We start from the raw sequence: 17,302 nt of genomic DNA, 5'->3' as shown, positions 1-17,302 counted from the left end.
TAGCATTAAAACATCAATTCTGAAAATGTGGGAATAATAATCGTCCTTTCCCACCATGACCCTAACCTCAGGAGGGTCAATAAGTCAAGAGAACTTTAATGTGAATTTATTTCACGACGTTACTGCATTTTGGAAGCAGTGTAAAGGCTGTTGATACTTTGGAGGAGCTAACAGAAAAGAGGGGAAGAGTTAGCTCTGAGCATCTCTGTCAACCAGCTACTTTTAGACACTATTATAGTAGACATCTATTTTGCTCAGCATGGAATATAAAAATTTGAAATTGACTATCCAAAATAATTCTCTTTCATGTATCTTTTATTCTAAAGTACCAAAGATCATTTCTTGGTCTCCTTTTACTAAATGATATTTCTGCTTCTTCATGTTAATACTGGATAGGAATCCTAAGTCAGGACAATATAATTATCTTTTTTTTTAACTTTTATTTATTTTTGAGACAGAGAGAGACAGAATGTGAGGTGGGAAGGTGCAGAGAGAGGGAGACGAGAGGGAGACACTGAATATAAAGCAAGCTCTAGGCTCTGAGCTGTCAGCACAGAGCCCAACTTGGGGCTCAAACTCAGAAACCGTGAGATCATGACCTGAGCCAAAGTCCCACACTTAACCGACTGAGCCACCCCGGTGCCCCTGTAGTTGTCTTTAATTCAAGGTCTTTCCTAATGTAGCAGATATCTGCCACTTTTTTTTTTTTCCTAGCATTTTGTCCTTTTTGGGAAGGAGCTCTCCCTCACTCCTTTTGATTCTCTCATGAGGCTCCTCTTCCCAGACAGCTTTCAAGGATTGTTGCACATTCCAGGGAAGAGAATTCTAGTCTTTCTCTAAATTCTTCAGCTTTAAGTTCCATGTGAGCCATGTGGAGCTTGCCGCCAGGCAAGATTTCTTTTACTTTTTGAGAATGAAGCTAATTGGAGGCAAGAGACTAAGAGATGGAGACAGTGATTGAAGTCCTGACAGCATATTATTTGAGCTCCCAGATCTTGGAATGCCTGAAGCTAGACCATCCCTTGAGTAATTTTTTTTTAAATGCCCATTTTACTTAATCTTTGAGTTAAGATTCTCTCACTTGCAACTGAAAGTGCCCTGACCAACCACCCATGCTCTGAGAAATGTGTGCACACGAACATATAAAAGGAAGCTTATGCTTTGATGGATTAACCCTCTTTGCTTTTGTAGGAGGAGAAACTGAGTTGTCACCTTCTGACAAGTGTGTTCCTAGAAGTCCACCACCTGTTTCCATTTACACAGAATGGGAATAAGGCCAGGATAGCAAAGTCTCTCGCCTGAGCCAATAGAATCCAATTGTTGGCAAACATTCCCAGCACAGCACCTCTGTCCTAAAAATGATACACTGTGACACCACCTATTATTTCTCTCTCCTTGTGTACTGAACATTATTTTCTTGAAAGGTCCAGTAGGATCATGGTACAAAAAAGTGTAGATGTTTTTCCCTCCTCTTGCCCTCACTTCCCACCTCCACACTTTTAGAAAAAGGGAAGGCTTTATCAAAGTGGTACTATGTCATTCTTTATAGACCTGCAGCTTTTTTTCTTTCCTTAAATTAGGCTCTGAGATAAAAGAACCCTTTATTATCTTAGAACAATGGTAGTAACTGGCGTTTAAACAAATTGATTTTTAAAAAAATATTCCACAAGATAGTTTAAAGACTAATATTATACTGGTTAAAACATCCTTGTCACACATGTTATTTAACTAGAAAAATAATCTGTAATTGGTATTGAAATTCTGAATATAGATTCATGGCAGCTTAATAGTAAGAGTTACCTGTACTTTTGGGATTTTATTATTTAGTGATTCCTCTTTTGATTTGCAGAGGAGAATTCAAATGCAGCTTCTATTAATCTCATTTACATAGTAATAAAGAAGAGCAGCAACACAGATAGTTTAGAGAGATAATGCCCTTGGAATTGGGAGCTAATAGGTCTCTAAATGCTATAAAGTCCAAGGCAAAATGGAGCCATTCATTTTCTAAACCTAAGGGATTTATTTCTGACAACATGCTAGAAAGGTAACTCTATTTTTTATTATACCTCTTGATAAATGATAGGGATGCTACCTTTTTGGTTGATAGTCAAGAGGACCCTGAGAGATAGTTACTTATTGTGTCATTTTCAAAGAGCAGATCCTGAATTGGCTCAGAAAATTGACTTGTCTCTGCTTCTGCTCCTCTTGGATATTATTCTTGTCATGTTGATTTCTTACTGGAAGGAGGTCTTAGTTGCTAAATGAGAAAACTTGATCATCATCATCATCATCATCATCAAAACAAACAGATGTATGTACCAGATATTATACAAGCCAATTACCTATATAAACTCATTTAAACACCATAATAACCCAACAAAGTAGATACTATTATTATCCCTTTTTAATAGATGATAAAACTGAGGCACAAAAGAAGTTAAGTAATTTGTTCAAGGCCATCCAACTATTAAGTGGCAGATCTAATATTTAATCTAAATCCAGCTGCAAAGCCTATGCCCTTAACTGTTTGGCTATGTCACACTAACTCTATGCTGTGTGGGAGGTCCATGGCAGGCTATGCTCTAGAAACTCTGAGTCCCTCTTCTCATGAGTAGAGAAACTCTAGAGAATATCATTTCACCAAGTATTCAGCTATCATGCAGCCACTACACAATTTATCATCCATATTGGATCATGGGGCCAGACCTAGAATATGCTGCCTAGGAAGAAGGCTGACACTTCCAGCTAACAGTCTCCTCAGCTGCACCCATATGGCTGAGAGAAGATTTCTCTTTTGGTCTTGACCAAGGGGGTGGAAGGAGAGTTGTCATTTTTACTTCATTCTAAGAAGGGTGCCCCTTTCTTCCAAGAAGCTATTGTTCATTTCCTCAGGAAGTTCCTTTCAGGAGAGTGGAGAGCAAGTGCATTATCACCCATTTGGGGAGATAAAAGTGCAAAATACAGGCAGAGAGAGGTAAGTGATTTCCTAAAGGTCACTTTCTATACTGATAATTGGCAAAGCAATGACCACCAGCCAGGCTAATATTACAAGATCATGCTCCAAAAGAGCACCTATTTCTCCTGGCCCTGTACTGTCCTGGCTCAGAAATATAGCTCCAAGTTTGTCTGGGGTCCCTGCCATAAGTTCCTGAGATATCTCATTTTCTTCCGAGGGCACCCATTGTGGTTCCTGTTGTATTGATATGGGAATATTTTAACTTTCCAGCATTATTTGCAGTTAGCATCTTTAAGAAATAAACTCTGGAAGTAAATGGTACTGAAAGAAGCAATATCTTGGAACCTTCCCCAAGTTTCCCCTTTTCTCCAAGGAGGAAATATACACCCAGAAGTTGAGGCCAAGTCCATGAGCCTCAGCTCTCTTCCTGGTGTTTGTTGAACTCCTGGAAAGGGGATCATCCAAAGAAAACTTTAGATCAACATTACTGCACCAGCCACATAGGAATTCTGAGTGAGAATAAGAGCTAAAGGAAGAGGGAAAGAGGGAGAAAGAGAGCAAGTGAGAGAGAGCTAAATTGACCCAAGTTGGGTAATAGTCCGAGAGAAAGAAAGCCATAAAGAGAGAAAAAAGAACCACTTTATGTAGCATCTTTCCATCCCATTTGTAGCAACAAGCCCTGATTTTTGCCTTGGCTTTGATCTATTTTGGTGCAAGTCTCTTCTCCGTGGAGTAAATGAAGAAGAAAGTGTGAAAGTTTTCCTGAAGTTATGAAGATAACATGTGCAAAGATGAGTTCTCACATGGGCATGGACATTTGAGGCCACGTGGCTAGAGGGTGTAGTTTCTTTGCAGCTAGGAAAGAAGGTTAGAAAGTCTCCTGGCTCTGGGTTTTATCTGGCCTCTTGCTTTGGCAGGTCTGGCTCTTGGACTCCCTCATCACATTGTGACTGCTACAGAGAATTATTTTAGGAGTCAGAAGGTAATTGTCTTTCTCTTCCCTTTAGCTTTAGAATCTGCAGCAGAAACTCTGGGAAAGGTTACTGACTAGTCCAATGCCCCAGAAAACGTGTTGGATTTGAGAGCCAGGCCTCAGAGTGTATTTCTGTTGTCTGATATCTGGCTTTTGTTGTCTGATATGCTTTTCTGAGGGAACTGACGAGCATGGCTGTGGCCACTAAAAGAAGTCGTGGGGAATTGTTATCTTTGTCTTCTATTTTTATTTTCACAACTAACATCAAACATGTTGCAAATAGTAAAGCATTCATTGATGGGGTTAGGGAGGGTGGGCTGGAGGATTTTACTCTTTATGACCCAAACATTCTTTCTAAAGCCATAACTATTCAGTGCCATTTGAGGGGAGCATTTTGCAACATAAGAAGAAAGTTTAATTGAACTATGGTCCTGTAAGCCAAAAGAAATATAAAAATAGAAGCATTGGTTTCTGTTTTAAAAGGAACAAAATATTATGATATGGATTGGTATGCATGAAAACTTTTCTGAGAGCTGAAATATGGTTCATATTTATTGTATAATTTTCTCAAATGAGATAAAAGCATTTTAAAGTACTTCCCCCCCTACTCCCCCAATCCACATTTACTCACTTGTTCTCATTTGTGGGATCATAACGGGGAAATGGATCATGGTCATTATCGTTAAAATCATAACTAGCCTCTGGATCCTAAAGAGAATAAAAAATCCTGTAGCATCATTAAAAAAAGTTAACACCGCCCAAGCCTTCTACCCCTACCCCTTCCATCCTGGCTGATAGCTCAAAAGTCTGCATTTCAGAATTTCTGACCCAGTTTCTGATCATTCATTATACCCATAAACTAGGCAGAGATGATATACACCGAAGAGTGAGCAAGCATACAGTTAGCACTGAATGTCACCAAACCTGTAGCTCATTAAGCTCATAGTATATTACAACCGGAAGGAATCAGAGTTAACTTATTTCAACTGCCTCATTTTTTAAGTGAGGACACTGAGACCCAGAGAAGTTGAATGACAACTAAGCTATAGATCTAATTAGCAACACTTGGATACTCATCTTTCTTATGATTACAGGTACAAATAGGTAACCGTGGGGTGGAGCTCAGGTCCACAGTGATCTCTTCAGCCTTCCCAATTACACTAAGCATCTAACTTAAATAAAGTGTGCTTGAAATTTAAGGCATGCTTCTAGGTCCCACCTCCTTTTCCAATCAGATTGCTACACTTAAACATCTCCCATAGAGGAATTCTACTACCACTATAGCCTCTTCTCTACACTTTCCATATCTTTTAATAATTCCTACTTTCTACTAATCTTTTTCTTCCTTTCTTTTCCTTTAATTTTCCTTTGCTCTTTAGCTGGAGAATTTTGAATGAATGGAAAGGGTGAGAGAAACACATGGGACAATTTTAAAGATGAAACACTGATCTAAAGACCTGAGATATCACTTAGAACTTAACAATTAAGTAAATAGTTCTCATTTACTTATTTTCCATTTAAGATAAACTTTTCTCTTCTCTGAGAGCCATTTTTGCATTATTTGAATTTGCATGGAAGGAATCACATTCACATAATTGTACAATGTTAGAGATATTCACCTATAAAGGATGTGAGTGAGGAAGAAGACTGTGAAAAATGATCTAAGGCATTATTCTTTCTTTGATTGCTTTAATGCCCTAGATACTGAGTGATATAGAGTCTGAATGGCTTTTAATAATTTAATTTGTATAGGTGCCTTCCCCTTCCCCAGCACACAAGCTTTTGTACAATCCTTGGCTCCACTGAATTCTTTAAGTGCCTACTCATACAAAAAAAAGTTCATATGTACTGGCAGGAGGGTGAGGGAAATAGCAAAACCTTGGCCCATAATTCCTAGGGCCAGTATCCGAGAAGTCTTCCACTTGAGGAAAGGAAAGCCTTAACTATGTGTCTGTGTAGACAGCTCCCTAAGTTGCAGTCATGGGAGGGCCCAGACTCACATAATTGGCATAGATGTCTGTGTGATTCCACTCCAAACCATCATCCAGTACTGTGATAACAACTCCTTTGCCTGTGATGCCTTTTTGCCAAACAGGTATCACATGGAGATCCAGCTTGGGCAGGGCTGCAGTCATCCTAGTATCTTGCTGGTAAAGAAAAACACAGAATTGGTAAAATCATGATTTGCTTACTGCAAAATGAAAACTGAAGCTGTAGTCCGAAGACCCATCTTTCTTTTTCCTAGGGTCACTCTACTTTTAGAAAGAATGCAATTAGGTGAAATAAAAAAATAAAGTTGATGGTAGGGCAAAGTGAATCATCAGAGTGCTGTTCTTTTCCCAATTGTTCTAATGGAAAAATCATTCAAAAGGATGAATCACCCTGTGCCCCTTCTCACTGAGCTACATGGCTTCTAAGAAGTTGATCCTTAAGTTTCATTCATTTATAATGATATGCTCAGGTGTTTTATCTACCAAAGTTTTATGTGATGTCCCATATTTCCATCTCTCCCCAAATCCTGAGCTTCCCTTGCCACACTGAACCTACTTTACATTGTTTGGTTGACAGTTATTCACGGATGTTTTAATAACTTTTCGGAAAGAAAAAGCAGAACCTGGAATGCCCAGGAGGCTGCTGTCTCACCAGGACTTGCAATTTAATTGCCTCTTTCCAAGTATGAGTGAGTTAGAGGGTGAGTATCTATGAGAGGAGATGTGGAGTTTTCTTTTTTCAGATAAATTTTCTGATAGTTACAGTGTATGGGACTATAAGGGAGAACAGCTGGACAGCAAGGGAATAGAGATATGAGCTTGGGAAAGCATATAAGGGAGATGTTTTAGAAAAGTACCAGGTTTCTGGTGAAGGGGACAGTAAAAAATTTATAAATAATGACAGTCAAAAAAATGTCTGAATGAATTGTGCCCTGGCTGATGCTCCTTAGAAAGAAGTAGGGGAAAACTCTTACTAGGCCAATACAAAGCTGAATCACAGGAGGTTGGAACTACAGATAGATTTTTGGACAAAGCCAGAGAAGAAGACCTCTGTGTCAATTGCAAGAACAATCATACGGTGTGGTCGTTAAGAGTATGGCCTCTGGAGCCATGAATTATGGCCCCACCACTGGTAACCATATGATTTTGGCAAGTTACTCAACTTGCCCTTGTCTCTGTTTCTTCATCTGCTAAATGGGTATAAGCATCGTATCTACAATATAATGTGAGAATTAAAGGAGTTAATTCATGTCAAACACTTAGGATAGTATTTGGCATAGTCAATACACAAATGTTAATGAGTTTCTTTCAATGCAATGAGCAAGTACTACCTAGGTTAAGAGAATGTCAAGAAGAATTGATCCCTTCTCCCACCTTTTATGCAAAAAGGATGTGTAACCTTAGCTTATGGTTGTCATGAAAACTTATATTTTATAATACTCTCAACAAAAGAACACTTCTATCAATATGTATGACTGCCATAGAGTCTTAATATTAAAACAGAAGGGAGAACATTCTGCAGGTAAGAAAGAACACTTAAAATTTCTCTACTCAACACTCACATACCAATGAAGATTTGGCATCTTAAAAGCAAAACAGTTTATAAGTCTATACATCTGCATGTAGATGTCTTTTGTCTCCTTGTATTCTTTCCTTTAGCTTAGCTCAGAAATTCTCACTTGTTAGCATGTAAGAATTGCCACTCAGGACCATATATAATGAATCATGTTCACTCTACCTTTTGGATGATTTAAAGGTTCTCAAGAGTAACTTTGACCAAATGTGATTTTTGCCATGATTATTGTTTTTGAACCCTTAACTTGCAAGACACAATTCTGCATTTACTCCAGATAAGCTTAAGAGAAGAAAGTAGCAACCTTTCTTCTCTTTCATAGCAGCTTTCAAAGATCATAGCTTTCATAGCAGCTAAATATCTGTGTTTCAGACACTTTCACCTAGTAAAACAGGAGATCCAGATGATGGAAGTTCCCATCAGCCCTAATTTCCAGGTAACATAGCCTTCTGATGAATTCTCCATCATTAAAAAAATCTATTGTGCAGATTTAATAAAATAAGTATCCCAGGTCCTATACAGTCTTTTTGGAAGTACTTACCAAGTACCACTGCTGATTCCACATCGGATCATTGAAGAGATTTAGTGCTGAGTCTCTTAGAACTGAACGCTTAGTTCTCTCTTTTTCATATTGTTGTTCAGCCCATATCACCTACAAGGAGTTAAAATAAATATTCATAGCAAGAAAATCAGCACTCAGATACCCACCTTTGTGTAACCATCTTCCCTTTAACTAGTTACAGTACCCTCCCCATCAGAGGTGAGGCAGCTCTAAAATGTTTTCATTTGACTACAGGTAACACTGGCAGCTCAGTGAGACGACGGGATTGCCCACTGGGCAGTAGGAGATGAACATTTCCTCTATTACAGTAAACTGTACCTTTAGGGGGAGGTCAGTGAAGTGGAGTCAGTGGAGTCAGAAGGAGTCAGTGAAGTGATGATTCCCTCAAATTATTTACGCTGTGATTCCAGTGGAAGTAAAAGTTCAGACTACTTTCATCAGCAAATGGACCATAATACCCATTTCTTATTGAGGTCTCAGAGTTTTGTAGCCAAAAATTTGTCCATTTTCATGGAATGAGTCAACAGGCTAAGAGATTCCAGCGACTGCTGTTAAGGTGCTCTTACAGCTTAATTTCTCTTTTCTTTACATGCAAAAAGTAGAAGTTGCAAATGTTATGCATGACAAGAAAGGTGCTTTGTCTTTGCAAATCTGATACTCTGGCTCCCCTGTGCTTCTGCCTCCTGCTTAAGAGTATTTAATACGAGAAACAGATCCAGGGTGATGAATGAGTACTACTGACCATGCACACTTACCATTAATTTAGTCTCATGTATTATGCATAGAGATTTGACAATACAAAAATCACCTTTCCCACATTTATGGCATAATCCTGCTATACTTGAGACCCTGAGGGAGAGGGACTGCCTTATGGTTATATCCATTTTGAAGTAATACCATGCTCTTATTTCGCTGGGCAACATGACTGTTTCCTACCCAAAACATTCTCTCTGTCATACACGTGATGATAGTCCAGTGTCTGGTGGGATGTTTTTAATGTGAGAACAATCTGACATGAGTCAGAATCAAAAATAAAAACTAAACCATAATTTGCAGCTAAAGAATAAAACTATCCACTAAGACTGTCCTGAATTTGTAATTAGAAAAATCTACTGCAAACCTATAATAAATATTGGGAGGTGCTTGAAAGCTAGAAATTAGTCACTGTGATTTATTTTTAAAGAGTCTGTATGTTCAAGCTTAATTGTTTTGGTTTAAAATACTTCAATGCTTGGAATATACTGCCTGTCATCTGAGTTGGTCTTTGGAAGCTGGCTGCTAGGGAACAAGTACTAGTCTTTGATGAAGAGAGTCACTTACAGTTGGAGATTTCATTAAAAGACTTGTAACGATAGCCTATTGCTACATTACAGAGGGCTAATTTGAAAGAATATTATCCTCCATCAAAAAGAAGGCAATAAAATGAAAATCAAAAGCAATTTTTAAAAAATGGAATATAAGAAGAGGTACTCTGCCATCTGATCAGATAAACATCCAATTGTTGGAAACAGTGTTATGATTAATGTCATTAACTCCAAATCCCATATTAATCTCTATAAGAACAGCACAAATGGAATAGAAGAAATTGGTGGTGTCTTTCTATTATGTACATAATAGGTATCATGTACTTAATTATAAATAATCCTTTTGATATGGGAAGAGCATTAAAGATCATCTAGTCCAACTTTCCACTACTGGCTTCTATGGGTTCCAGGATTTTTCCTAAAATAAAGTTATTCTGTGGATAATTTTTCGTAATATTATATACACTCCCTTTTTTATGAAGTTATATTGCAGACTAAATTCTTAGCTTTTCTTCATTATTCCTGAGATATTCCCCTCCAAATCAACTATTAAACAATATCTAAAGAATAGAACTGGGCTATCTGTTCACTTTAGTGAGACACTTGCAGTAATAATAACAGGTATGCTCCACTCTGTCCAATTTTCTTCTGTGAATATGAGAAGGGAGTTAGTTTGACTTCTTGTGCATTAATGTCAGGCATGCATTTAGGCAGACAGGGAAATCTCTTTCTTGCTATGCCCAAGGACTAAGCTTAGCCAGAGTCTTGGAAGTTGTCCTACTTTACAGAGCCCATACAATGAGTCATCTGCTCTGGGATGGCAAAAGGAAGATTTCACTGGACAAGAACCTTTTCAAGTAATGTTGGGCCTTTGAATTGGTCTCACACATCTAGCCATTAACCTTAGTAAAGGCTAGCCTTAGGTGCATAGGAGCTGTGGGTCGCTATACAATGTACTCATACAGCATTCTTTGCCCAGGTGTGGTTGCTGGTAACCCAGGCCCAGTCATTCCTTACCCTCATAATTTGTCTTTTTATTCTTCCTTTTAAAATTCTATCAGTTTCAGAACAAATAAAATAGCAAATTATTTCACAGGGTTTATAAATTCCATGTACTTTCAACAGCTCTATCACCTTTCTGTACTTATATTTTCTTTCCAGCAAGTTGAAAGGATGTATTCTATCTCTCACAAAGCTTCCGTAATTCTCTAGAGTGTCCTAGACAACAGATATCATAAACATAGAAAACAGGCCAGCCAGGTTACATTTCTACCAGTATGGCACATTCTTGAGAAAATACAACACTGTATGCAAATTTCAATGCTCCTGATATAGTCAACATTTCTATTGATACATTTGCTGACCTTGAAAACAGACTTCAAAAATCATTAGGTACATTAGGTGTACATTCAAATCATCCTCACACTATTTACTTAGACTCATTCTAGACATTTCTTGCTCTTGCCTAATCATTGAATATATATACAAACCAGGATAAAAAGAAATCAAATGCTTTCAGTGAAACAATACAATACTTGTGGAAACATTTGGCTCATGAAGGCATGGATTTAAAGTGCCCTCATAAAGACTAGTTCTCCATATAATGAAATCAAAGACATGACAGAATGTGTTTTCAGTTATTCTGAAATGTTATTAAAATCAACGATCATGTATTACATTTCTTTGGCATCCCCACATTGGATATCAAAGTGCTTGGTACATAATAGGCATATAATAACAGGTTGTTAATTGATTGTATTGGCAAACATTTTTATTAGAGCTGCCATCTAATTTTCACCATTCATTTTCATACTCTTAGACTAGATTTGTGAGTTAGTGTTTTAAACATATTATATATATTAAATGTAATTAAATTGAATAAATTAAAATTAAATACAATTTAATATATTAATATATCAAATATATATAGTACATAAATTTTATTTAACTCAGTCTATCCAATCCAGTTTTATTTTTTATTTATTTATTTATTTTAACGTTTATTTATTTTTGAGACAGAGAGAGACAGAGCATGAACGGGGGAGGGTCAGAGGGAGAGGGAGACACAGAATCCGAAACAGGATCCAGGCTCTGAACTGTCAGCATGGAGCCTGATGTGGGGCTCGAACTCACAGACCGTGAGATCGTGACCTGAGCCGAAGTCGGACGCTCAACCGACTGAGCCACCCAGGCGCCCCCAATCCAGTTTTAATAATGTGCAATCATAACCCTATGGAAACAACAAGAAGCACTACAGATAAATATTTGTGATCACAATAAAAAATATTCATATTTGCAAAGTGCTTTTTGTTCTTGTCGGAAATCATAAAACAGGTAAGTCAGGTTACCAGTTTGAAGACAAATGCACAACACTTACACGATCATCATCAGATAATCTCTTAGTAATATGAAAAGCACTCCTTCGAGACCTTCGGGGATGGTTTTTATGTTTGAATAAGTAGTGATTTTCAAGTGATCCAATCTATGAAAGAAAAATAAAATAAAAATTCACTTTCCAAAATAAGTACATATGGGTTAGCTTGTAACCCAAGTAACTTAGAGACAGGCAATTTTTATTAAGCTCATTCATTGTGCTTGAAGTTAACTTTTTCTTTCTTTATGAGGAAAACACTGATAGAAGCCTTCCCTCTCTTGTCATTGTGTTGAGTGAGAGGAGCTCACAATATTATCGCTTGAGCTCATGGTATATTTGGGCACTGGTGATACTTCTTTTTCACAGATTCCAGAGGAACTACACTTATTTTGGTGTGAGACAATATTGTGTAGATAGACATTTCTTTTTTAAAAAAATACCCATTTTATCAAATTTATCCTGTCAGAGAAGAATAATTTGTGGAAATCTGGTAAACCCTTTGAGTACTATATATGGTCAGTGTTACATCCAGCTAAAATGATTTGTTGTTGTTGTAAAATATAGCTATTGAATCTATAGCCATAATTGTTATAAGCTACTAGTGGAGACTATTTGACTTTACACTAGTTCAAGGCTTTCCATATATGGAGTTGGGAAGAGGGAAGATTAGCCATAAAAAAAGATCACCAATGCTTAGCTCTTTTTCTGCTATCAACTGGTTTTGCTTCTGGTCACCTCTTTAATTTTAGCTTTACCCTGAGGCCTTCAGGAGCTTAGGATAGTGATGCTAAATTACTGTAAACAAAGGGAGAAATAAACAGAATCAAGAAAGCACTGTCTTTCTCAAAGAATTATTTTTTAAAAATGTTTATTAGTAATACCATTTTATCTGGAAGTGGCTAGAGAAAATATAGCATATGCAAATCATATGTAAATGTAGATTTCTTCCCCCCTCTATTTCTTAAAGCTTCTTGTGACTATTCTATCCTTTCTTTGTAGATCCTACCAAGAATGCTGATTTGTTGTTGTTTGGTTTTGGGATTTATAATTTTGAAAGCAATTCCCATAATGAATGGTCCAGGTTAGGATGTATGTGTGGAGCTAACAGTGAGTAAAGAAAAAAGGTATTTTGTTTTTTTTACTCTTACTCAATCTCTTTCCACACAGTTACCAGTGCTCTTTAACTGCCCAGAAGATATAGGATTAAGTCCCCAGCTACCCGCCACAGGATGCACAAGATTTCCATAATGTCCACAGTAGCTACCAGTACAATTCCAGCTACTGCTTGCACTCTGTTTTAGATGCCAACAATTCCCTGCAGTTTCTTCTAAGCTGCTTTATTTGTATCTTCTTGGTTTGCCACAATCTGGTTTCTATGCCTTGAGTGCCTCTCGGATCTCAACATGTTCTCCTGGCAACTTTTGAGTCTTCCTAAACTCTGTTCAAAAATGTTTCCTCCACTGGGCAGTCATTTTTTCACTCCTCCCCAATTCCCTTCCATCTTCAATCCCTCCATCAACAAATGTTAAGAATCCAGGTGTAACTTCTCCATCAGTTACATGCAGTTCCAATTATTTGTTCCTAAACGGTCTCCTCTAGATTCTTGATTCTTTGAAAGTTTCTTTTCCTATTATTCCTCAGCCCCTAACATGGAGCCTAGCCTAGAACAGAGTCTGGGCAAAAGCAAAAAGTCTTAGTCTGCTACTAGGACATGGAGAAGTCAATCTGCGTATTGACTTTTCTGCTGGGCATTTTAAAGACAATTTAGCTCATAAAATTGGAGAATGAAGCCTCTGGCAAGGACAGTCGTATTCCCCAGGAGATTTGATCTATGGATTCGCCAACGCCTACACCGATTACGATTACTCATCCGTGACTTCAGCGGCCTCTCTAAAACCACCTCCAGAAAAAAAAAAAAAAAAAAAAAAAAAAAAACGCGCCAAAATGTTTTACAACTCCCTCCTCCCCCGCTTTGAAAGCACACTTCCAAGGCAAGGGGAGAGGGCTTGATTCTAAGCCAAAGAAAATGAAAGCTTAGATTAGAAATCATGCTCCCTGGGATTCCCCGGAAATCCCACACCTAAACTGTCACTCTCTTAATGCTTTATGCCCTACCCTTCCCCCCAGCTATCTATTAAACCAGCTTTCACTTGGACAGGCAAGTTTTTATCACAGGCTGAAATCCTCAGGGAAGCTATTAGGCATTTGGCTGAGGAACAAGAAAAAAAGATAACCTTTCCCCACAGTCATTTTGGCAGCTTGACCCTTCAGGGAGACTGACCCAGCAAAGTTGTGAAGGTCGGACTTTACAAGTTCCCAGTGAAGACTCGGACCTCCCAGTAGAGGCGCGGAGAGTTGGTCCCCTGTCTTTCACCTACCTCTTCTCCCACCGGCTCCCCAGGCTATTCCGTAGGCCCCCAGCCTCTAGGTCTCGAGTCTCTGCCGCAGGCGCTCTCTCAACTCCCTGAGCGTGCCTGAAAGGCTGCCGGCGGATATCACCAAGCTTGCTTGACCCCATGCATCAGGACTTGGATCTGATGCTGCCATATTGAAAAAAAGGAAACAGCCGGATCCTGACGCAGAGACCAGCTGAGTCCCAGGGGGCAGAGCAGTAAGCCTCTCCCGGGGGCGCTTGGTCGGTAGGAGCCCGCGTGCATCTCAAGTTCGGTGAACAAGTGTGGAGGGATTTGTCTCCCAAACCACGCGGGAATGGATTTAAATGCCAAAGCGGACGGCAGCAAGAATAGGCTCTACCCAGCTGCAGCGGCTTCGTTCTGCCTGGCTGCTTCCAGCCCAAACAATAAATAATGCAAGCCTTCTTTCTCCAAGCGCGCCAGGGGCGAGAGCTGCAGAAGCTCCGGCTCTTTGCCAATGGGTTCAGGAGAGTGCGACTTGGGGCTCCCACTTGGGAGATCGCGCTTCAGTCCCGCCAGTCCCCTTGGGCCCCAGAAAGTTTCTGGAAAGTGCAAACTCTTACCTGACCCAAAAGGTCATAGCCCAGCTCCTCGGCTATGGCTGAAGCTGCCTCCGGTCCCCCGGGGATCTCCGCTGCCCATTCATTCACAAACTGCCTCTTAGCTTTTACACTGTTCAATGCATACCAAGCGCAAAAGAGAGCGAAAGCAGTACACTGCAGAGTCCAGGCTCTTCGCTCCATGGTTCACACACTCGCTCTCACACAAGTCGAAGGAGACGAGGAAAAGAAGCAAGACAAGAAGCAAGAAAGAAGAAAAGCCAGAAAGACTCGCCCTTTTCACCCTCGGACTCTAGACCACTTCTCGCTCGGGGTTGCTCTGCTAGGAGATAGGAGGCGCGCGAGTAGAGGCTGGGCGGTGGCGAGCGCTCTTTGGTCTCCCAGCTGAGTGGAGCCCCAGCCCTTCCTAGCCGGAATGGAAATGAGTGTTTACACGTCAAATCGACGAAAGCCATCTCTTGACGTCAGATCTACCTGGACTAAGATCTGGATGGTATTCCCGGCGGGGTGGAGAAGCGGCTAAAATAAGCAGCGAAGGATTAAGAAAAGGAAGGAACCGTTTGCTGGGATCAGTTAAGTCGGCTCCCTGACTGACTGTAAATTCTGTAGCTATGAGAAACACCTTCACTTCTCAAAAAGAAGTGCCCCCATTTAAATGTAACTACTAAGAACCAAAGGCTGGGAGTTAAGCACACTTTCCCTCCCTTCTGTCCGTTTTCTTTATATTTACTTAATTATCTCATGGGTTGGGAGGAGGGCAAGGGGTGGATTCTTATAATAGCCCTCTGGACATCAGCACTTGGTAGGAAGAACAGCAGTCTTAAATCCGAAATTGGACAGGCTGGTAGAGCAGAAAGGAGAAAAGCTCCTATTGCCCAGATTCTGATTTAAATTGCCTAAGAAAATGAGCATGTCTGGAAGACATTGTTAAAGCGATACTTTTAAAAATATTTTTTAACCATTGAAACCACCTTAAAAAGCAAGTTTACTTCCTCCTCTCCTCTGTTTCTCAACTCAGTAAAACAATATCTAGAATTCTAGAATTCTATTCCAGATATTGCAAAGCCTAGCATCACCCCTTTTTTACTGTGCTTATCTGAAAATGATTAGTGACATGATTTTTTAACAGAAACTTATTTCATTTATCCATCAACAAGAGGGTCTAGGAACCCAAAACCTGTTGTGTTAACTCAGGAAGAGAAAAAGCAGGTTTATTAACTCTGAACTTTCCTTTTTTCTTCCTTCAGTAGAGGTCTTCACTTTGGTGTTGAACTGAAGCTGTGCCATTATTTTTCCATAAAATGCACAGTGTCACTTTGTGGAAGAATGTTTTTTTCCTGGAAAGAGAAAAAGCAAAAGTCTAAATGACCCCCTTGCACCCCACCCCACCTCCTATCCCCCGGAAATGAATTCAGTCTACCGTAGCTGAGCCTATTTTGATATTGAGGGCTTGAGCTGGCTGGAAATGACCCGGTGTGTAGTATTCAGCACCAAGGAATGGACAGCGCCACACGCGTCTGTGGTCAGTGCTCCCCTTCCTTTAGAGCTTCAAAAACTGCTGTCGTTTTGCAACTAGCCAGGATCAAGCTATTTCTCATTTCATCTGTATCTTTCCCCTCTTCTAAATAGAACAATAGGAAATTGACTGCAGGGGGGAAGCGTGGTTAGGTTCATGATCGTGACTACTTGTGTCGAGCTCCGGGAAGCTTGTTGAACTCAACCCAAAAGTAAAATTGTGGAGGATTAAAAGTCTTGTCTGAGAAAGGTTTTTCTTCTCTTTTCTTCTATTTTTTTCTTTTCCGTTCTTTCTTTCGTGTTTTTTTTTTTTTTTTTTTTTTTTTAGCTCCCAACCACCGGGGGGCGCAGCTTATTATGGAGAAGAAGAAAAGGGATAAGATTGGAAAGAAGGCATAGGAGATTGAGGAAAAAGGAAGTGAGAGATACTCTATACAGAAAGCAAATGAGACTTGGTGGAGGATGAGACTGAGTAGTGCTAATTCTTCATTTGCTCATGTTTGCAAAAATGTAGACTAAGTTGATAATTTCTTTAAACATAAAGCTTCTCAACAAAAATGCCAAATGCCAAGGTTAATAAGCCATGTGATCCAGTTAAGTGTACAATAATAATGTGTAACCCTCACACAAGATGTTGTGGAATGGGCTCAGATTAATAGCTCTTCTACCTGTTCTGTAAATTCACATGTGTGAGTGTTGATGGCTGGGTAAGCTTTCTTTTTTTCCCCCCTTCATATCTCAGCCTGAGTGGCCTCAAGCTCTCTAGGGTGTTTCATTTTCACAGCAGACAGATGCTAACTGTGTGCTAGTAAGGCAAAAGAAACCCCTGGCACATATTCAATAAAGGTAGGTATGGTTAGAACAGGAACATATTTGCCCCTTTCTTATTATTGATCTAGTAAATCAGAGTGTTGGCAGTGAGTGTCTAATTAATGAGGCATTTGTCTTAAATGGAGCACTCTACAGATCTGAAGTAAACATTTGATGATATACTTAATACGGTAAATTAAATTCTCACAGCAAAAACAGAATATCCCCATCCAAACTATCTCTCTCTCTCTCTCTCTCTCTCTCTCTCTC

At 39.3% G+C, this 17,302-nt stretch overlaps 1 protein-coding gene across 1 annotated transcript in view; it reads right to left on the bottom strand.

The window, feature by feature from the left end:
• PCSK1 (proprotein convertase subtilisin/kexin type 1) overlaps window positions 1-15,254 on the bottom strand; it is a 44,336-nt gene extending 29,082 nt beyond the window's left edge. Inside the window, exons 1-5 of the mRNA XM_058726649.1 lie at window positions 14,711-15,254; window positions 11,737-11,841; window positions 8,035-8,145; window positions 5,930-6,076; window positions 4,561-4,637 (exon numbers count right to left, since the gene is read on the bottom strand). Of these exons, the coding sequence (XP_058582632.1) occupies window positions 4,561-4,637; window positions 5,930-6,076; window positions 8,035-8,145; window positions 11,737-11,841; window positions 14,711-14,890 (620 nt within the window). The 5' untranslated portion in view covers window positions 14,891-15,254. The remainder of the gene's footprint in view (window positions 1-4,560; window positions 4,638-5,929; window positions 6,077-8,034; window positions 8,146-11,736; window positions 11,842-14,710) is intronic.
• Window positions 15,255-17,302: the final 2,048 nt, after the last annotated feature.

The sequence above is a fragment of the Neofelis nebulosa genome, chromosome 1, assembly GCF_028018385.1.
Source record: "Neofelis nebulosa isolate mNeoNeb1 chromosome 1, mNeoNeb1.pri, whole genome shotgun sequence".
In the NCBI taxonomy this organism is placed as follows: Eukaryota; Metazoa; Chordata; class Mammalia; order Carnivora; family Felidae; genus Neofelis; species Neofelis nebulosa.
The sequence above is the reverse complement of the archived record's forward strand: the minus strand, read 5'-3'. Positions and strand labels throughout refer to the sequence as shown.